Source organism: Budorcas taxicolor, chromosome 17 (genome assembly GCF_023091745.1).
Source record: "Budorcas taxicolor isolate Tak-1 chromosome 17, Takin1.1, whole genome shotgun sequence".
NCBI lineage: Eukaryota > Metazoa > Chordata > Mammalia > Artiodactyla > Bovidae > Budorcas > Budorcas taxicolor.
In genome coordinates this window covers 69479052-69500723 of record NC_068926.1, presented here as the reverse complement: position 1 = coordinate 69500723, position 21672 = coordinate 69479052, and the positions used below count along the sequence as shown (strand labels likewise).

At 55.7% G+C, this 21672-nt stretch overlaps 2 protein-coding genes across 2 annotated transcripts; both read left to right on the top strand.

Moving 5' to 3' along the window:
* The first annotated feature begins 947 nt into the window (after positions 1–947).
* On the top strand, positions 948–2967 carry GAL3ST1 (galactose-3-O-sulfotransferase 1). The gene is made up of 2 exons (XM_052655081.1): positions 948–1081; positions 1827–2967. The coding sequence occupies exons 1-2, from the start codon at positions 951–953 to the stop codon at positions 2965–2967; spliced, it is 1272 nt and encodes a 423-aa protein (XP_052511041.1). The 5' UTR covers positions 948–950.
* Positions 2968–7543: 4576 nt separating this feature from the next.
* LOC128062215 (putative SEC14-like protein 6) lies at positions 7544–16905 on the top strand. The gene is given in 12 exon segments (XM_052654595.1): positions 7544–7705; positions 9969–10044; positions 10780–10823; positions 11794–11853; positions 11946–12134; positions 12462–12557; positions 14047–14107; positions 14223–14306; positions 16004–16110; positions 16185–16324; positions 16426–16595; positions 16793–16905. Coding segments are annotated over 12 exon segments (1302 nt in total).
* Positions 16906–21672: the final 4767 nt, after the last annotated feature.

The following is a 21672-nucleotide window of genomic DNA, read 5'->3' as shown; positions in this document are numbered from 1 at the left end:
ATGGACTGCTCCAGCTCCTGGGCTGCCTGCTGCTCAGCCTGAGGCCACAGACTGGTCTCAAGGCGCACAGGTGCCCCCTGTAGACACAGTCCAGCGGTTCCCTGCTGAGAGCTGGAGCACTCATCCGGCCACCGGACATCTAGTTAAATCTGATATTCAGAGAAATACTGAATAATTTTTAGTATAAGTATATGCTAGGCATTATTTGGGACACACAGATAACTGAAAAAATTTGTTGTTCACCTGCCATTCAGATTTAACCTGGCTGACCCAGCCTGCGAGCAGCTGGAGAAGAGGCAGAGATGTGGGCAGAGGCCTGTATGATCTGAGTCCTCTCCTTCCTCACCCTGAGCCTCAGTTTCTCCACCTGGTCCCCTACAGACCCCATGGGAACGGGAGCCAGTGCGGAGACACAAGGAGCTCAGCCGCTCACTGGACAGCTGGGAAGGGTGGCAGGGGGGCCAGGCAGGCTGGCTGAGGCTTCAGAACGATGAGAGACTCAGGCCCCAGGGCCCTCTCTGTAGACACCCCTGGCCCAGGCCTGGGGGTACAGAGCACTAGAAAAGGGTCTTCTTTTCCTTGTTTTATTTAGACAATTTCATTATGAAGCCCAGAAAGGTCTACAAAAAAAAAAAAAAGATAACACCCATACACCCACCACTCAGCTCACAAATGCAAACTGACCCAGGCAGCAGAGCCTTCCCCTGCCACTCGCCCCAGCCTTTCCTGGTGTTGGCTTTGTCCACCGTGTCCATCCGCAGCCCAGATGCTGTCCTTATCTGGACTGCTGAGGTGGGGGGGCTGCACAGAGCTGGCGAAGGCAGGTCCCAATGTTAAAAGCTGCCTCTCAAGCCAACCAGGCCGGGGATGGTGGTGAGGGCTCCCTGGGGCCGGCCTCCTAACACGTGGCCTGTTCTGCACCCGCCACCCACCCCCCGCAGGTGTCTGAGATGCCGCTGCCGCAGAAGAAGCGCTGGGAATCCATGGCCAAGGGGCTGGTGCTGGGGGCACTCTTCACCAGCTTCCTGCTACTGCTGTACTCCTATGCCGTCCCCCCGCTGTACACTGGGCTGGCTTCCACGTGAGTGGCCCTGCTGGGCGGCCGCGGGCTGGGGGTAGCGGAGGGTTGGCGCCCACTCTGATGACTGGGTCTTCCCCCTGGGTGGCCACCCTGTGCCCTGCATCATGCTATGTGGGGCAGAAGTCCCACTGAAGGCAGGGGAACTCACCGTGGAACCCTGAGCCTCGGTGTCCTCATCTGCGAAGTGGGTGTCACCATCTGCACGGTGGGCTCCAGTGGGGCCGGGAGGTGGGGATGCCCAGTCCAAGAGCACTCGGCTGGCACAGGCCTGGATTCAAACTGTGGTCTGCCTGCCTCCAAGCCTGGCTCGTAACCATGAGGTCATCCTGCCTCCCCACTGGGCTGATCACCTACCCAAGCCTGTGCCCTTAGTTGGAGGTATTCAGTCGAACTAGAGGAAATCCCCATTTTTGCATGCAGGGTTTCATGTGATCCAGCCTAATACAAATTCATGATAAATGTACATCACAGTGGCCACGAATGAGACTTGTTCTTGTCCTCACAGCAACACCACAAAGAGGGTTACTGTCCCCATTTCACAGAAAAGGAAAGTAAGGCCAGATAGGCGAAACCACTGACCTGAGCCTTGCAGCCTGGAACACAGGCCCATCTGGTCTCCGGGTTCCCCGACCATGGCGAGTCCCCGGGGCACCGCCCCCACCCCCAGCCACCTGCTCTGTAGATCCGGGGTGGAGGGGCCGGCAGGCCGAATCCTGAGGCTCTGCCACCCCTCCATCCCCAGCAGGACCTCCGAGGGCGCGGCACCCTGCTCCCCCGCCCCGAGTGAGCCAGAGGCTCCCACCCCGGCCAACGGCTCGGCGGGAGGCTGCCAGCCGCGGCGGGACATCGTGTTCATGAAGACGCACAAGACGGCCAGCAGCACGCTGCTCAACATCCTGTTCCGCTTCGGCCAGAAGCACGAGCTCAAGTTCGCCTTCCCCAACGGCCGCAACGACTTCGACTACCCCGCCTTCTTCGCGCGCAGCCTGGTGCAGGACTACCGGCCCGGGGCCTGCTTCAACATCATCTGCAACCACATGCGCTTCCACTACGACGAGGTGCGCGGCCTGGTGGCGCCCAACGCCACCTTCATCACCGTGCTCCGCGACCCCGCCCGCCTCTTCGAGTCCTCCTTCCACTACTTCGGCTCCGTGGTGCCCTTCACGTGGAAGCTCTCGGGCCGCGACAAGCTGGCCGAGTTCCTGCAGGACCCCGACCGCTACTACGACCCCCGCGGCTACAACGCCCACTACCTCCGCAACCTGCTCTTCTTCGACCTGGGCTACGACAGCGACCTGGACCCCGGCAGCCCGCAGGTGCAGGAGCACATCCTGGAGGTGGAGCGCCGCTTCCACCTGGTGCTGCTGCAGGAGTACTTCGACGAGTCGCTCGTGCTGCTCAAGGACCTGCTGTGCTGGGAGCTGGAGGACGTGCTGTACTTCAAGCTCAACGCCCGCCGCGCCTCGGCCGTGCCGCGCCTCTCGGGCGAGCTGTACCGGCGCGCCACGGCCTGGAACGTACTGGACGCGCGCCTCTACCGCCACTTCAACGCCAGCTTCTGGCGCAAGGTGGAGGCCTTCGGGCGCGAGCGCATGGCCCGCGAGGTGGCCGCCCTGCGGCGCGCCAACGAGCGCATGCGCCGTATCTGCATCGACGGCGGCCGCGCGGTGGACGCGGCGGCCATCCAGGACTCGGCCATGCAGCCCTGGCAGCCGCTGGGCGCCAAGTCCATCCTGGGCTACAACCTCAAGAAGAGCATCGGGCAGCGGCATGCGCAGCTGTGCCGGCGCATGCTCACGCCGGAGATCCAGTATCTGATGGACCTGGGCGTCAACCTGTGGATCACCAAGCTCTGGAAGTTCATCCGGGACTTCCTGCGGTGGTGACGCCGGGCCCCCCCCCGCCGAGGAGGGCCCGGCGGGGGTCCCGCCGGCCACCCCCCTGCGGCCCCTCCTGGTGCCACCCCAGTCCCTGGGGTGAGGTGGGGCTGTTCGCAGGGGTGCGACCAGCCAAGGACTGGGCCCACCGCACACAGGGCCTAATTGAGATCAGTATTTGACTAATTAGAGTTGTTGTTATTTTAAATTAAATCCCCCTACCCTTCCCCCCAAAAGAATGTTCTATTTTCTGGCTCCCCTTAAAGGGGAGACTTCAGAAGTAAAAGAATTTGATGTGTTTTTGTTAATCAGCCTCAGTGGTGCTGACTGGCGCGGCCCTGGTGTGTTTGCGTGTAGGGGGTGTGACTGGTGGGGATTGGGGGAGCCCAAGGCAGCACAGTGGGTACCTGTGGACAGAGCCCAGGGGTTCAGAGCCCAGGGGTGGGGCGGGGTTTGGTGTGTGTCTGTCACATGCTGAAGCCCTTTGTGGTTGAAGGACTCCCGGGAGGTCCCAAGACCTAGAAGATCGTGTGGATGTGTGTGTGTGTGTGTGTGCATGAGAGTGACAGGGAGGTGGGGAGCACTTAGCAGGCCCTGGATGCAGGCTAAGGGTTCCTGGCGCAGTCTCATCAGTCCTCACAGTAACCCTTTGAGATAGACGCAGTCGCCATCCCATATACGCGTATGAGACTCACATTCTGAGAACAGAAGGGAATTGCTTGAGATTTACGTTGCAGGATGAATCAGACCCTGTACTAAACCATCTCCCCAGGACCCCAAACCCTTTCCACAGCCAGTGTCTGTCACCCTGTCCCTGCCGGCTCCCTCTCCCCCACTGACCTCTCCAGGCTGCCTCATCCTCTGCTTGGGCTCCAGAACTCCCTCAGTCCTGGATTTCCCCCTCCCATCCTAGGGTTCAGTTTAATTATCCAAAAAAATGGTATTTATTAGCTGTCGGTTGTGCACCCCAGCCTTGAGCTGGTCCTGAGCAGACAGCAGTCAGCAAGATGGCCCAGGCCCTGCTGGAGCTCACGTCCAGAGAGCAGCCATGCACGTCAAGTATGAGCAATCAGGGTGGGGATCTGCCAGCTCCAACCACCTGCCTCCCTCAGCCACCCCAAGGGGACAAAGGCCTTTCCTTACGTCTCTAACCAGGAGACAGCCGCCAGATGTGGAAGGCAGAAATGGCAGCCAGGAGACTCTTGGAGACCTGTTTGTGCCAGGCTCCAAACCAAGTGCTTATATATCTTATCCAAATATTTACAGCATCCTAGCTTTAGAGACCAAAGTTCAGAGAGGTTAAGTGACCTACCCAAGGTCACACAGCTACATAGTGCCAGGGTCAGAATTCGAAGCCAAATAAGTCAGCCCGATCAATCACTCAACCTCCCTGGGCTTGAATCAGTCTTGCTCCTGGAGTGAGCTTCTGGTCCAAGCAGGGTAGGAAGGAATGAGGGTGACCAACTGTTTCAGTTTCCTGGGGTCAACCTGGTTTTAGCCCTGAAAGTTCCCACACTGCAGGAAACACCTCAATCCTGGGCAGCCAGGACTTCTGGTCAGCATGGGACTGGTTTGACCCCACCAACCACCTGGGGCTACTGCCTGCACCCTCACAGTGTTCCTTGTAGCAAGAGATTAGCACACTCTCGGAGTCTTTATTTTACTCATTAGGAGAGATATAAGCGAAAATAAATAAAACTGACAATAGCTAGGTGTATTTGCAGGAAATGCTGCAACTGACTCCACACTTATTAGAGAATTTTCCCTCCTTTTATTAATCAGAGAGAGATGTGACTTAGTGCAATATTATAACTTTCTGGCTCGTGGAACCCCGTAATTCTATTTCCCTGGAAACCTAAGGGCCTAGAAATGCCAATAATAATCTGATATATTATTTCATTATTTATTATTATGAATATTGGCATTTTTAGGCCCTTTAGGGGATCCAAGGAGAACAAATCTGGCCGTTAGTAGATGCTAATAACATAAAGTATTAGCATTTATCATCTGCCTGGTTTGTTTTGAAATCAGTATAGTTATTAACTCACATATTAACATAATTAACATTTTGATAATGAGGAATTGCCAGATACTGAGCAACCACCCTGTGCCCAGCACTGTGCCATGTGGGAACATGCTCAATACCCTTTGCTGCTCTGAGAAGGTGATGGAGACACAGAGGAGCAGAGCCGCCAGCCCAGGGTCACCCAGTCAGCCAACCATAGAGGCAGGACGCAAACCCAGGTCAGTCAGCTGCCAAGCTGGTGCTCGCAGCCCCTAGACCTTCAGCGCCATTCCAGTTGGCCACCTCAGCCTCAGGACTGAGGGCTCTTCCAGGGCTGAAAAAGTAGGAGGTCTCCAAGCGGCCCTGCAAGGGGTCGCCTTCAGGAACCGGACTGCCCTTGCTACACCTGGACAGCAGAGGGCACCATGGTACCAAGTTTACTCTTGGCAGGTTCTCTGTTCCTGGCCAGTTGGGGGCGACCAGGCCTCTGTTGGCTGGACCTGTGAAAGCCAGGGAGGGATCAAGGCTGCTCCCCGGGGAAAATTCAGTGAGACTACTTGTTCCCCTCTGTTACGGGTTGAACTGTGTCCCCTGAAAAGACATACCTGAAGTCCTACCTCTCAGTTCCCTATGACTGGCATTTGGAAACAGGGTCTTCGTACATATAATCAAGCAAAGACGAGGTCCTCGGTGTGGACCCTAATCCAATACAGTTGGTGTCCTGATGAGATGTGGAAGTGTCATGTGAACACACATGGACGCCCAGGGACCGCGCCACGCGAAGACGGGCAGAGGTTGGCGTGATGCAGCTACCAACCTAGGAACGCCAAGGGTGACGGCCACCTCCGGAAGCTGAGAGGCAATGAAGGATTCTCCCGGAGTTTCAGAACGTGGCACCTCGATTTCAGACTTCTAGCCTCCAGATCTGTGAAAGAATAAACTCCTGTTGTTTGAAGCCGCCCAGTCTGTTGGGACTTTGTTAAGGCAGCCCCGGGACAGTAACACACTCCCCCGGGTCAGCACTCTGCCCCTCACCTGGGCCCCTCTTTCGTCCCTCCCTCAGGCTCGCACCTAAGAGCCACCCTCCGCCTGTAGCCAGAGGCCGTCCTCTGCTCCACGCCCCTCCCCCACCACGGTCCCTGCATCCTCTTCACGAGAAACCAGGCAGCCACATGCCTCTGGGGCTTCGCACATGCTGTTCCTATGGTGTAAAGCCCCCTTCCTTTTGCAGGCCTCACACCGTTACATGTTTTCAAAACACGCTCTGCCTTCTCTCTCTGGGCACCCTTCTCTGACAACACAGCCCCCAGGCCGGTTCGGGGCCTCCAGGCTGCACATCGCAGCTCGGCTAGCCCAGGGTCAGAGCCATGGGTCTGCCTGTCTGCGAGGCCTCTCCAGGCCAGGGCCTGGGTCTTATGGACACAGTCAGCCTCCGGTGGCCTGGCACACAGTCAGCTCTTAATAAATGTTGAAAGACAGAGGAAAGGGTCCAGTGGTTAGGGTTCCATGTTTCCATGGCAGGGGCGTGGGTGCAGATCTTAGGGGGACTTAAGATCCTGCAGGCTGCACGGTCGAGAAAAAGGAAAATAGAGAGAAAAATGGGAAGGAAGAGAAGAAAGAAGAAAGGAGGGAGGGAGAAGGTGAAAAACAGAGGGAGTGAGAATAGGGCAGCGGGACGAGAGGGAGCTATTTCGCCCTTGAAGGCCTACTTCACACCTGTCCTAACTGACCTGGTCCCTTATCCCAGCCGAGGGTAACACCTTAGCCAAGGCACACGAGTGCAGGGGTGGTTTCATTAGCAGAGAACTCACGTGACCTTGGGGTGGGGCCCAGTCAGGGGGCAAGCTGAGGCACCAGAGACCCACATAAGAACCGAAAAGGGAGAGGCGGCCCCTTCCAGCTTCCCTTGCCATCACTTCGTTGGCAAGCTCTTATTGAGCACCTACTGTGTACACTGTGGGAGTGCTTGTCTCAGACAAGTACCTACTGTGTGCAGGTCCCATGCACACACGAGCCCCCCGTGTCCTGGTTTTGGGCTCTGGCTTTCTTCTTGTCCGCAGCTGGGGCAGCTGACTAGCCAGGAGCCCCTGTCACCGCTCACTGGAGGCCAGGTGTGACCCAGCTCCAGGTGACACACCCACCTGCTGGATCTGGGCCTGGGGAGTTCTCTCCTCACCCCTGAAGCCTCGTGCCCTCAAGGCTGTGATGAGTCATGGGCAGTTGCTCCAGACACATGGGACGGCCACTGGAGTCTGGGACACACAGTGAGGTTCCAGGCCTCTGTTGGGGGTGAGTGGTGGCCTTCCTGGCTCAAGGAGGCTCCTGCTGGGAACACAGGAGCCGGGGGTGGGGGCCGGGAGGCAGGGTGGAGAGCAGCCCCTGTGTGTGTAACGACAGGCGGCGTCACCTTTCAACATGCTGTGGGGCAAGCTTCCCTGCCCTTGTTTCACAGAGGAGGATGTGAATCCAGGCCGGTCAGGTCAAGGGTCAGTGACCTAGGCACCTGGCAAGGAATGACCTCGGCCAGGAAGAGAGGACAGGCCTGGCAGGAAGGGGTGGGGCTTCTGGACAGGGGTAGGCATGGGCGTAGCTACCAGCTCAGCAGAAGACAGGAGGGCCTGCAGGGAGACACACAGTGGGGCCTGCACGCAGGACTAGGGAGCCGGACCCCACACCGCTGTGGGCAGCATGAGTGGGCAAGTGGGTGACCTGAGCCCCTCGCAGGAGAGGGCACTGGCCCAGGTGAGTGTGGCAGGGGGTGGGGGAGGGGAAGGTCCTACACGGGCCTCAGTTTCTCCTAATGCCCCAGGGGCCCCGGAGGTCCCTCTGAGCTCTGTAGCCCCAGGTCTCTTCCCAACTCTGAGGGTCTTGGAGGCCAGCGTCTGCACTAGCGCTGTCCAGTAGAGACATAACACGAACCGCAAATGCAGGCTACCTATGTCACTTCACAGTTTCTAGCAGCCACATTAAAAAAGGGAAAAGAAACAAGTGAGATCAATTTTGATAATATATTTTGCTCATTTACTTTTGGCCGGATTGTAGGATCTTAGTTGCTGGACCAGGAACTGGCCCTGGGCCTCGGCAGTGAAAGCCGTGTCCCAACCACTGGACTGCCGGGGAATTCCCTAGAATATATTTAACCCAATAGAGCCAAGTTGTTACCGTTGCAACAGTGATATGTAATCAATTGCAACAACCTGTAATCAATATAAAAGGGTTGCTGAGATTTTTTTGGTACGAAGTCTTCAGAATCCTGTCTCTATCTCATACTCACGGCAGATCTCGATTTAGACTGGCCGCGTATCAGATGTTAGTGGCCACCCTATTGGGCCCCACCGGTGAGCGCTGCAGGGGTGGCAGGTCCCAGCCTTAGATAGGACCTGGGGGACTCCGGAGCGGGCACGCGTTCTTTCTAGCTCGTTGGGGTCTTTCCCTCGTGCCTGAAAATGGCAAGTGAGGGCTCCAGGCACAGTCGCTCACCTCAGTAGCATGGAGGGAGGCCCTGAATCCTGCCTTCGAAGAATTCTACATCTGAAAGAGGGCAGATTCCAGCGAGGCTGGGAGAATAAGTCCTGTTACAAGACAACTGGGGTCGAGGATTAGGTCCAGGGGCCTCTCTGGCCGTCCCGAGGTTGGGACTCGTTGCTTTCACCGCCAAGGGCCCGGGTTAGATCCCTAGTCCGGGAATGAGGATCCTACAAGCCCCGTGGCTCAGCCAAAACAAACAAACAGAATTAGGTCCAGATCTTGGCAGAGCAGGTCATGTGAGCCTCAGATTCCTCCCTTGGCGGGGGAACGGGTGTACTAGCGGTATCGCCTCAGGATGAATCAAGTGATTAGCTCAGGGCCAAACACTCCCTTGTGCTTCTTTCTTTCTTTCTGTAAATATGTGTCAAAAAAAAAATTCTCCGTTTATTTGGCTGCATCGGTTCTTAGCTGTGGCATACTCGGTCTTTGTTGCAGCATTTGAGATCTCATTCTTTGACCAGGGATCAAGCCCAGGTCCCCTGCGCTGGGAGCTTGCAGTCCTACCCACTGGACCATGAGGGAAATCCCTTCCTTGTGTTTCTGAGGACAGAGGTTACCAGCTCATTTGGGGCTGGGGGGCCCAGAGCTAGTTCTTTGACCCTCCTACTTGGAGTCGAAGGAGACTGAAACACAGGAAGAGGAGAATGACTCAGGCCAGACGGCACTGGGACTGCTGAGTCCTGGTCCAGGTCCATGAGTCCCGAGAGCTGGTTATGTCTCAGAGTCAGTGACATTCACACAGAAGTGGCGCCCGCAGCCCTCATCCCCTGGAGAGGGCTGGGGCCCAGCTAAACTGCCCCATCACCTCCTGGGGCCTGTCTGCAGAGGGTCTTCTCAGGCTGGGTGGAGTCACCCCTCATTCAGGCCTGGATGATGGGGCCTTGATCAAACCCATGATGTGCCTCTTGCTGTGTGACTCTGGGAAAATTGCTCTACCTCTCTGAGCCTAGATCCCGTGTCACTTACCCTCCCACCTGAATTGACCTGGGGGTTCCCTGAGGGAGGAGAGCTGGGCCCTTAAGAGGACCTACCCTGCCCCCATTGGTGTAAGGGAAGTGTCAGCCCTATTAATCTCATTTATTCCACATTTCAGGGCATTCCCAGGCAGGTCCAGAGGTTGAGACTCTGCAGTTTCACTACTGAGGGCCTGGGTCCAATCCCTGGTTGGGAACTATGATCCCACGAGCCACATGGTGCAGCCAAAATAAAAAAGGAAAAGAAAAAAAAAATCTACATCTCATTCTCTCTTTGGGCAACTGATTCATCATTATTATGCCATTTCCCAAAGGGAGGAAGGGAGCTGTTGTGACTTGGCCCAGGCCTCGGCTCCCCCAGCACAGGTGGGCCCCCTCTGCTCAGGCAGCCTGTTTCCCGCGGGCAGGCGGGCTCTGCAGGCCTGTGGCACTGGCCTGTCCCCTGCGGCCGTGGGGCACTGCGGAGCCCTGCCCACCCGGGTCTCTCCCTGCTCTGCCCTCAGTTCCGGGAGAACGTGCAGGATGTCCTGGCCGTCCTGCCCAGCACCGACGATTACTTCCTGCTCCGCTGGCTCCGAGGTGAGCATGGACGGCAACATGGGATGAAGGTCAAGGGCATACGAGGTCTCTTTTGTGTCACAAGTTGCCCCAAATCACAGGCATTGGAAGCAACCACAAATATGTATTATCTGTGTACACAGCTTCTGTGTACAATTTTAATTTCTAATCAAGTAAGTATCAACAGATATAACCTAAATAAATAAAACTTCATTGGCATCCTCAGTGATATTTGAGAGTGGAAGAGGCTCTTGATTTACATAATTCCCAGCTCTGTGATTCCACCAGATTTGGAGGGTCTGATCTCTTCATGCCTTTGGAGCATTAGGAAAAGAACCCTGGGCACAACAGGGTCCCCAGGGCCCTGGCAGTGGCCTTGGGTGTGGCAGGGACTCCACCTGCTGTTTCTCTGGGCACCTTGTCTTCCTAGCTTCCTCTTGGGTAGTGCCTTCTTTCTCTACCTGCCACCAGCAAGGCCCACCCAGGGGCACACCCACTGCCGTCAGCCTAGGGCATCAGGGAGGCAAGAGGTAAGGGGGCCGGGGAGCCCTCCCAGTCCCCTGGGTAGCCACAGCCTGACCCCTCCAAGGCAGCCCCCAGCACTAGGCATCCAGAGCCTTCTTCCCTGAGCTTCTGGACTCCTCCCAGCACCTCTGAGTGGACAGTAACCCAGAGGCCAGTAACCCACCGAGGGGCCCAAGCTAGGACTCACTGCCCCCAGGAGTCCACAACCACCACCCTATCTCCTCCTTGCAGCTCGGAGCTTTGACCTGAAGAAATCAGAGGACATGCTGCGGAAGGTGAGGGCAACACCTGCCGGCCCCGTTTCCTGCCCTCTGTGGCATCCTAGCTCGTGGGCCAGGGATCAAATGCGGGCCTTCAGCCACGAAAGCCCAGAGTCCGAACCACTGGACTGCCAGGAATTCCCGGCCTTTCCTTCTTTCCATCCTTCTTCCTTCCTTCTTTTCCTCTTTCCTTCCCTCCTTCCTTTCTTGCAACGACCATCTATTGCACCTCAAAAGTGAGCCTCGCTGGTTCTCGCACTGGGGAGAGTGCAGTGGTGGAAAGAGAGAGAAAAGAAACCAGAAAAATAAATAGACAAGTCAGTTCCTGAGAGTGGAAGTTGTCACCAAGACAGTGAGGCAGAAGGAAGCGAGGGAGGGCAGGAAGGCCTTCCTTGCTGAGGGCGATGTGTTGGCTCCAGCACGAACACCCAAAAGGAGGCAGCCGTGTGACGACTGGAGACAGAGGGCTGTGCAAAGGCCCTGAGGTGCGGGGGAGCTGGAGTAACCCAGGCGCCCAGGAGGTCGTGCCTTAGAGAGAAAGGGGAGAGATGCTGCTGAGCGGGTGGCCCAGGCCCATCCCCAGGGACCCAGCAGGCCACCTCGGGAGTCTAAGCTTTTGACTAAGGGTGACTGGGAGCTGGGATTGGAGTTGGGGTTGGTCTGACCCTGCTTGTGGGACTCCCTGGGAAGCCATGTGGGGACTGGAGCCGGGGACCAGGAGGGACGACTCAGGGAGAGGCAGCTATGGATGCAGGCTTCACATGGTCCTTTCGGAGTCTTTCCATCCTCATCTGTGTCAGACCCCGTCTCCTCCATCCCCCTCACATCCCCACCCTCAGTTCTGGGTCCGTGGAGCCCGGAATGCCCTGGCAGGCCCTCAGTGGTTGCGGGCAGCGGGGCCTGGCCTGGCGTCCCTGGGTCCCCGCAGACCCTTTGGCTCAGGAGGGGTCTTTAGCTGCGCGACCCCTGCCCCCCGTGTCTCTAGCATGTGAAGTTCCGGAAGCAACAAGATCTGGACAACATCCTCTCGTGGCAGCCCTCAGAGGTGAGCCCCTGGCGCCCTGCCCGCCCCAGCGCCCAGCTCTCCGCCAAACCCGCTCCCAGCGCCCAGCCCTGCCCTCTCGTGCATCCATCCAGGTGGTCAGGCTGTACGAGCCCAGTGGCTTCTGCGGGCACGACAGGGAGGGCAGCCCCGTCTGGTACCACATCATCAGAGGCCTGGATCTCAAGGGCCTCCTCCTCTCCGTCTCCAAACAAGAGATGCTCAGATTCAACTTCTGGAGCCTGGAGCTGCTCCTGCGAGACTGCGAGCAGCAGAGCCAGGAGGTGGGGGTCCCAGGGCCCCTCCCAGCCCCCTGGGCCGCTGAAATCCGGCCCCCTCCCAGGCAGCCCCCAGCACGGGGCACCTGCCTCCCGGAGCTCCTCGGCTCCTCCCAGCACCTCCGAGTGGACACGGTTCGGGTGACCTGCCTTCCCAGGGGCAGAGGAGGGGAGGGTGCCCGTCGGGACGGCCCTGTCTCCCTGCACCTGGCTTCCTGGCATGAAACCTCCACGCCAGGTGGAACCAGGATAAGCCGGACCCAGCCCTACCTCCTGTGGGCTGTGGGGGGCACAGGCCCTCCTGGGGTCTCACCTCTCAGCATTCCCTTGCAGTTGGGGAAGAAAGTGGAGAAAATCTCGACTGTTTTTGATTTCGAGGGGCTGAGCCTGAGGCATCTGTGGAAGCCAGGAGTGGAGCTTGTCCAGGAGGTGAGGGCGCCCCACCCAGGGGGCCAGGTGTCCCCTCACTTGCTGGTGTGGGCTGTGTGTGGGGAGGTTCTCCAACTCCACCCACAGGTTTGTGGCTCCTTTTCTTTCTTTTTAAATATTTACGTATTTACTGATTTTGGCTGCAGATCTTCCCTGTGGCGCACAGACTTCTCTCTAGTTGAGGCTTGCGGGATCTTAGTTCCCTGACCAGGGATCCAACCCACGCTCTCTCCAGTGGAAGGTGGATTCTTGACCCACTGGATCACCAGGGAAGACCCTACAGGGATCCTTTCAAACCCAAAGTGTCTTACGGCTGTGCCAAGCCACAGCCATCACCCTAATATCACCACCGCACGTCCGGGAGTTTGCAGCAACAGGGCTTGGTCCCCAGGCCAGTCAGGGTCCCCGTGGGTGTCCCTTCCCCTCTTATACTCCCTCCCCGCTCACCCCTCTCTTAACTGGGAGGGGGCTGGGAGCAAGTCATCTTCGGGGGTCCTGAGGAAGGAAGGGAGACCCTGATAAGATCTGCCTCCCCCGGGGCAGCCAGCCTGCCTTTTCTTTCTGCTCAATCCAGGATAGCAGCGAACCTAAAAATTTTAACATTTCAAGAACCACCACGAGCGACTTCCCGGCAGTCCAGGGGTTAAGATTCCACGCTTCCAGTACAAGGAGCACAAGTTCAATCCCTGGTTGGGAAACTAATCCCATAAGCTGTGCGACGAGGTGTGGAAAAAAAAAAAAAGAACCACTATGAAAACGTACTAAATTGAGAACACCAGACTCAAAAGGCCACATATATTCCCTTGATATGAAATATCCAGATTAGGTAAATCCATCAGAGACAGAAAGCACACTGGTAGTCAGCCAGGGCTGCAGGGAGTGGGGAAGGGGTGACTGCTAATGGTACGGGGTTTCTTCCGGCGTGGTGAGAATATTCTGCAACCAGACAGTGCTGACGGTTGTGCAGCTTGGTGCATACACTGAAGCCGCTGAGCTCTACACCGTGAAAGGGTGAAATTTACGGTATGTAAATTACACTCCAATTAAAAAAAAAAAAGCCATGCCTTGCAACTTTGAATGTTCCTTATGCTGGAAGCCGGAGAAGACAATGGCACCCCACTCCAGTACTCTTGCCTGGAAAATCCCATGGGGTCGCACAGAGTCGGACACAACTGAAGCGACTTAGCAGCAGCAGCGGCAGTATGCTGGAAGCGTTTTGTTCCCAAAGCCACATAGAGGGGAACCTTCCAGACACCTGACTGAGGGGGATTTTTTTGGTCTGCAGGAGGTGGGGTCATCCCCTGGAAATCTGTCAAGAATTTGCGCTAGTGGCTTCGGGGGCGTGTCTGTGACGGGGACCCAACAGACTGGACAGCGGGAGCTCCTCTTGTCTGGGGGGTTTGGGGGCGTCTGGAGAGGCCTTGGGGCCCTAGGGGGGCGGCATTTAGGCACCTGCGTCTTGTGCGTTGACCTGAGTTTGACCCTACAGTTTTTCTCGGCACTTGAGGCAAACTACCCTGAGGTTTTGAAGAATTTAATTGTTGTGAAAGGTGAGTGAACCAGTTCCGTATATGCATAAGTGGGGTGGGGGGCGATGCAGGGGACATGGAGGCAACAGGCAGGGAAAGGAGACCCCAGGAAACCCTGAAACGGTGCCTGTCTCAGCCCCCAAGCTCTTCCCGGTGGCCTTCAACCTGATCAAGCCGTACATCACTGAGGAGACACGCAGGAAGGTGGTGATCCTCGGAGGTGAGTGGGCAGCTCCTTTGCAGCTGAAAGCCTGAGCTGAGGGCGGCCCCTCCGCAGACCTGAGGGTTCCCGAACGAGGGCACCAGGCTCGGGGACACAGCTGCTCTGTGGGACCCACTCCCTTAAGGCAGCAACTGTTGAGGCCAATGTGTCCACCTGCCAGAGGGCTGAGGGGCCAGGAGGGCTCTGAGAGACCCCCAGAGGCAGCCTATGTGAGGGCCCCCAATTCTGGATTGAGGGATGTGAATTTGACGGTGACTTTGTCTGTTATGAGCTGCAAGTGGGCTGAGTCACCGGCTCTGTCTGGGTCTCCGGTTCCTCAGGCTTCCCTGTAAAAATGGGGAGAATAAGAGGCAGGTGTTTCAAATTACACGTGTGCTCAGCCGCTCAGCCACGTCCGACTCTTTGCGACCTGCTCTATAACCTGTCAGGCTCCTCTGTCCATGGGATTCCCCAGGCAAGAAGACGGGAGTGGGGTGCCATTTCTTTCTCCAGGGGATCTTCTGGACCCAGGGATTGAACCCCCATCTCCTGCATTGGCAGGCGGATTCTTTACAACTAGCACCACATGTGAGCTGCAAGTGGGCTGAGTTACCGGCTCTGTCTGGGTCTCAGATTCCTCAGTTTCCCCCCATAAAACGGGGAGAATAAGATGCAGGTTTTCCAAATTACATAACTGATAAAATTTGGAAATTTAGAAAAATATAGAAATACATAAGGAAGAAAGAGTAAATCCTGTCACTCAAGGAACTATTATTAACATGTACTATCTTTTCAAAGAAACTCATTTTAAAAAATGGGTTCATACCATGTTACACTGTTTTACAACCTACCTTTTTCACATACCGTGTGATAAACTTTATTCTATTTTGGTAAAGTCCAAAAGTTAGGTTGTTTGTAATTTTTTTTTTTTTTTACCATTAGGGAAGAGTGAGGCGTGAAGATGCTTATAGATGAATCATTGTACACATCCTTAATTTTTTTTCCATGAAATAATAGCCTAGAAATAAAGAGTTCTTTTCCCTTAAAGGAGAATGCATGGGGGAGTCCCTTTTGCTTCTGTGTCCACACCCCAGGGTATGTTGGGTGTTCACCTCTGCTCCCTCCGACTTTGCTCCCATAATGCTCTCGTTCCTTCGTGGACCAACCTTGGCTTCTCAGAGCAGCGCTGGGGGAGGAGGGCTGATCCACTTTGCCCCCCAGTTCTGAGAGTGCTGGAGCTGCAGGAGCTGAGGGCAGGGACTGACTGGAAGGCTGAGTTCAGTCTCCGAGGGAAAGGCAAGCCCAGGGTAGAGCCAGCCTGTGCTCAGCCTCACGCTCCAGGAGACACTGATCTGAGTCCCTGCAAAGATGGTGGTCCAGTGGTTAGACTCGGCACTTTTATTGCCGAGGTCCTGGGGTTTGATCCCTGGTCAGGGAACTAAGATCCCACAAACTACGTGGCGTGGCCAAAAAAAAAAAAAGATGCCTCATGGGCCAACACCTGGATGGATAGTGGGGGGTACCAGGGCTGAAGGGGCAGGAACTGCTCACACGGACACTTTGGGCCTAGATCTTGGCTTCTGTTCTGGAGGCACTGAGAGCATGTGGGAGGTAGGGGGAGGCTGTCGTACGGCACAGGACGGCCCTGGGCTTGGCCCCACTGCCCTCTGCTGAGCCCCTGACCCCCCCACAGAGCCCCACTTTTGTCCCCACAGGCAACTGGAAGCAAGAGTTGCCTAAGTTCATCAGCCCTGACCAGCTGCCCGTGGAGTTCGGGGGGACCATGACTGACCCCGACGGCAACCCCAAGTGCCTGACTAAGGTCCGGTGCCCAGAGGACAGGGAGGGAGGGGAGATGGCCGTGGTGCGGTGCCCGCTCACCACCCTCGCCCACAGATCAACTACGGGGGCGACGTGCCCCAGCATTACTACCTGCGCAACCACGTGAGGGTGCAGTATGACCACCAGGCGACCGTGGGCCGAGGCTCCTCCCTGCACGTGGACAACGAGATCCTGTTCCCGGGCTGTGTGCTCAGGTGGGCATGGCACCCCGCCCCCCGACACACGCACCTGGGCGCAGTCGGGAGGGGCCCGGAGCCCAGGCAGGTGGCGGTCAGTGGGGCCCTGTCCCCTGCAGGTGGCAGTTCGCGTCGGATGGAGGGGACATCGGCTTCGGGGTTTTCCTGAAGACCAAGATGGGGGAGCGGCAGCGGGCTGGGGAGATGACGGAGGTGCTGGCCAGCCAGCGCTACAATGCCCACATGGTGCCCGAGGACGGGAGCCTCACCTGCACGGAAGCCGGCGTCTGTGAGTGTTGGCAGGGAATGGCTCCTCCTGGACCTGGGGGTAGGGGGCAGGTGCATTGCCGTGCATCAGGTCCCACCAGGTAGGGGGCCCTGGCTCCAGGCTCTCAGGTGTGGCAGTGGCACCCATGTCTAGTACCTGGACAGGAGGGTGAGGTCCCAGGTGGGCGTCCTCTCTGAATGTCTGTCCCGCCAATGTAGACGTCCTGAGGTTTGAGAACACCTACAGCGTGATCCACCCCAAGCACATCAGCTACACCGTGGAGGTGCTACTCCCGGACCAAACCTCCCTGGAGAAGATAGAGAAATTCTAAAGCCTCGCGGTTCCCACACCCTCCTCTGCGGCCTCTGGGTCTGCAGTGAGCTCCCAGCCTTCCCTGGCCAGACCCCCTTCAAGGTCCCCAAGGATGGGGATCCTACAGAGCTGGTCCCAGCCCTTCTGTCACAGTGGGTCTGCATCTTCGGAACTGCTGGGACCGTGGCAGCCAGAAAAGCAACAGAAAAACTCTCCAGCCGCTGTGACTCAAGCTGAGAGAAAACTCCTAGGCCCTTTGCTACCAACCGATACTGAGTCATGAGTTCCCATTCCGAAATACATTGGGTTAGAACAAAAAATTGTGCAGGGCTTCCCTGAAGATTCAGTGGTAAAGAATCCGCTTGCCAACGCGGGAGACACGGGTTTGATCCCTGATCCGGGAAGCTCCCACATGCCGCAGAGCAGCTGAACCCCTGCCCCGAAACTGCTCAGCCTGCGCTCTGCAGTCCAGGGGCCGCAACTACTGAGGCGTGAGTGCCCGAGAGCCTGTGCTCCGCAAGAGAGACCACCACAGTGGGAAGCCTGAGCACCACAACTCGGCAGTGGCCTCCTGCTCGCTGCAACTGGGGAACAGCCCACGCACAGCAGTGAAGACCCAGCACAGCCAAAAGTAAATAAACACTTTTTAAAAGAAAGAAAATGTGAAATATAATATGACTGACAGAACTGGAAACAATTGCCATTGAAAAGATAATGCATTACTCATAGTTCCCAAGAGGAGAGGGCATGGATGCCACAGGGGATCACCCGGAGAAACAGGGGGCGTGGGTGGGAGGCAGGGGGGTCATGAGATGGAAGGAGGGGGAGGACCTGCGGGCAAAAGCCTTTGTTATGGTTTCCCCAGAAGGAATGGGTGAGACAGGGTCAGCAGGCTTAGAATTGGCTCTTTTGAGTGATTTCGAAGGCTCTGGGGCCAAGGGGTTTTCCCATTTGTCTGGAACCTGGCGCTGGGTACCAGCTGCCCTGAGTTTGAGCCTGATACAGGAGGAGGCTGGACTGCGGGCTCCGTGTTTGAAAAGCACACTCGTGGGCAAGACTCTCTTGTTGTTCAGTTGCTCATTGGTGGCCAACTCTTTGCGACCCCATGGACTGCAGCACGTCAGGCTTCCCTGTCCTTCACTATCTCTCGGAGCTTGTTCAGACTCATGTCCATCAAGTCGATGATGCCATCCAACTGTCTCCTCCTCTGTCGCCCCCTTCTCCTCCTGCCCTCAATCTTTCCTAGCATCCACATCTTTGACTCTCTCTCTAGGAACTGGCTATTCCTGGGAGGGGTGGTCCCTCCAGGGTCAGCAAAGCCCCAGGTGTCAAAGCATCAGAGTACAGAAAATAGGAGATGAGATTAATAGTTACCTAGCAAGCAGCTGTGCCGCTGCCCCTCTGAATACACATTCCTTCCCCGTCAAAAAAGAACTCTTGGCTCACATGTTTTCCTTCCTAGTGTGAGGGTATCTAAGAACTGGTGCACCTGCTCAGCCTCCCTCCTCTCAGGGACTCCCCTGGTGGTCCAGTGGCTAAGACTCAAACTCCGAATGTAGGCTGCCTGGGTTCGATGCCTGGTCAGGGAACTAGATCCCGCATGCTGCAGCTAATGTCCCTGAGTCACAACCAAGACCTCAAGCAGTTAAAAAAAACAAAAAAGAAAGAAATTGCATTTTGTTTCAACAAAGTTGAGTTCAGTTTATGCCAGCTCTCTTCCCTATTTCGATAGCTAATGCTTAATAAAATCCATCATTACCTCTTTAACTAGCATTTGACTTTGTTTATCTTTGACACTACCCAGCTAGACACGGTTGATACAGGAAGTATCCACCCTTGTGGAAAGTTCTACTGAGTGGTGACGTACATCATGGGGTGTACAAGGTGGCCTTCTGAGGAGAGGACCACCAGAGAGAAACTGACCCTTCATCTCCTCCAGAAAGCCCCACCAATGAGGCAGGGTAGAGGGAAATCGGACCAATGATTAATAAAAATAGGAAAGCATAGAAAGATATTTGAGAAGAAGGAAGGGGGCATTCTAAGTTGTAAACAAACAAACCATGCATAAAAAGTGTGAACTTTCAAAGTCTGATCAAGGTAACAAGTGAAGTTGAAATATTAATAGTAAATTCAGCCTGATAACCATCAGTTCAGGCTTTAATCACCTTGGGAGAAACCCCCAGATATAGGCCACCCAATCCAGAGTTAATTGGCCAATAACTCAAAGCTCTGATACCAAGAAATATCTAAAACATTTTTACTTTTTCATTTGGATCTATGGAAATTTAAAGTTCCAACAAAACAGTGAAAAACGAATATTGAAATTTAAAGATGTCAGAGAATACAGTTGCAACCCAAGGACTACACCAAAGAAAGGTACGGAAACAAATAGATGGTTGTTGTTTAGCCACTAAATCGTGTCCAGGCCTTTTGCAACCGCATGAACTGTAGCCCATCGGGCTCCTCTGTCCATGGGATTTCCCAGGCATGAATACTGGAGTGGATTGCCATTTCCTTTTCCAGGGGCTTGTCCCGACTCAGGGCCTGAACCTGCATCTACTATACTGGCAGGTCCAATACCTGCCAAAGGTATTCTCTGAGACACCAGAGAAGCCCAGGAAACAAGGATAAGAAAGAATCAATAAAGTAATTTCACGTGGGATGTCTCTGGAACAAGCTTAGATAGAACTGTAGTAATGATTTTTGGATTCCCTGGGTTTCTGTATTTGCTATTCAGGTATTTGAAGTGCTCAAAACCATCAGCTGTAATGAATTTGTAGTTCACAGGTAAGGTATAATTCCCATGGATCAGACACCAAGTAGCTGTTTGATAATTCCCCAAGCGAGGTTGTGACAGAGCTCTGGTTTTGTACGGAGTCAAGGCTCCGACCTGCCCTGCTCACTGTTTGCTCCCCGATGCTCCCCGCCCACCTCCACCTCAGACTTGTGCAATAGCGTCCTGACCAGTATTGCTTCTCTGAACATCTGCCTTTGCCCTTACCCTTCACACCAGGCCCAGGGTTATCGTCCTGCCACAGGAGGAATCACATCTCTGTCTTCTTCGAAAAGCTTCAAAGGCCACCGCCCACTCTGATAGCTGATAGGCATAGTTCCAGCGTGGCCTGAGCTCAGTCTTTTGAGCCCCCTGCCCTTGGAGTATCCCTCTTCCCTTTTGCCTCTGGAGGCTTCTTTATGCAAACGCATCCATCTAGAACATCTTCCTCCTACTCAAATAGCCCCAACTCAAATACCACTTCCTCTGGGGAACATTCCAAGACCTCCAGAGTAGTGGTCTTGCTCAGACTTCTATTAGAACCCTCTATCTTCAGGCAGCCAGGACAGATATTGATTAAGGATACAGGACTTGGGTGCAAATAAGGGTTCAAACCCTGGTTCAGGCTCTTACCAGCCTGTGAGACTCAGTCTGGCACATGTGAAATGGGCACCTGGGTCCAAAGATGAGCAGGAAACATGACCCATGCCTTCACTGGGCTGACAGTTAAGGGGGTGAGTCAGATACCAAACCAAGCCATGTCTAATGAGAGCAAGTCTCTGCAAAAGAGAAGCAGGGGTCTGCCTGAGCATTGAGGAGATGGGAAGGAGGTGGGAAGGCACAAATAGGCAGTATGCGAGGAGGAGGGAAGGGAACGAGCTCAGGTCAGAAGGAATGGCATGTGCAAAGGCCCTGTAGCAGGAGGTAGCAGTGAGGGGAGACAGATAGCTCCATACACACCCTATTTGGTCATTTGTGGTTTGCAAAGGCAAGGTCTCTCTTGTCTTTTGTAGAAGAAAGACAGGCATCCAATCATGGCCCCTAATCCGCCTCTTTCCCTGGTCCCAGGTCTTTGGGGGCAGTTGGTCAGAATCCCCTTGGCCACCTCTCTCTCTCCCAGGCCCTTGTGCCATCTCTGTTTCTAGGGTACAGATGATGGTGGGGGTATGGTCATGCAAGGTCCTGCCTTCCCTGGGGTCACCCTGAGTTGGTTGGGGGAGATTGGAGACACTCCCCCAGCTGCCCTAGAGCCTAATTCCCATTCCTCAGGCAGGCCCAGGTGTGAGGCCGCCCTGCCCTGGGCATCTGAGTCAGGTGGACATTCCCTCTCCACCCTTCCACCCAGGGTGACCCAAGCCAAGCCCTACACTCCTGGAGGAACATCCAGCGGCATTTGCCCAGCCTAGACATCCACAGAATGGGATCGGTTTAGCCGTGACGGGAGAAGAGTGGGCAGGAGCTCCTGGCAGAGCGGATCTCATGCCAACAATGGAGATGCCCTTCACCGCACTGGCTTCCCTTCAGTTAGCAGGTTACAGGTGTGAATGAGGACTGCGAGCAGGGCCACTGGGAGATGCCAGGAATTTTCAGAGCAGCTGGGAGGTGGGAGGGAGAGATTCAGCCCTGAGTGGGCAGGAAGGTGAGGGATCGGGGTCGCATACCGTGACAGTGCCGTCATCACAGCCCGGCTTCTCGGCCCGTGGGTCAGGAGCACCAAGGAAATGAGCCACGTTTCAGAAAGTGGGAGGAGACGGCACATTACATAAGAGGGGACCCGGCTGCCTGGTGCCCAGATGGGTAGAATGGAAGCCCTCCATGCCCAGCGGTGGCTCAGGCTCGGGGCAGGACAGCTGTCCTGCGTGGGAAAAACAGGGACTTAACGTGTGACCTGGAACCATCCTCGGCAGACAGAGGCTTAGCACCTGGCCTTGCACCAACTGTCTAGATTCCAATCCTGGCTTTGCTGCCTGCCGAGTGTGGGACCTAGGGGGGTGGGGTTTGGTTTCAGTTTCC

Coding starts and splice junctions, on each gene's coding strand:
- GAL3ST1 (XM_052655081.1), top strand. CDS start 951: ATGCCGCTGCCGCAGAAGAAGCGCTGGGAATCCATGGCCAAGGGGCTG. Junction 1,082..1,826: donor TACACTGGGCTGGCTTCCAC/GTGAGTGGCCCT, acceptor CATCCCCAGCAG/GACCTCCGAGGGCGCGGCAC.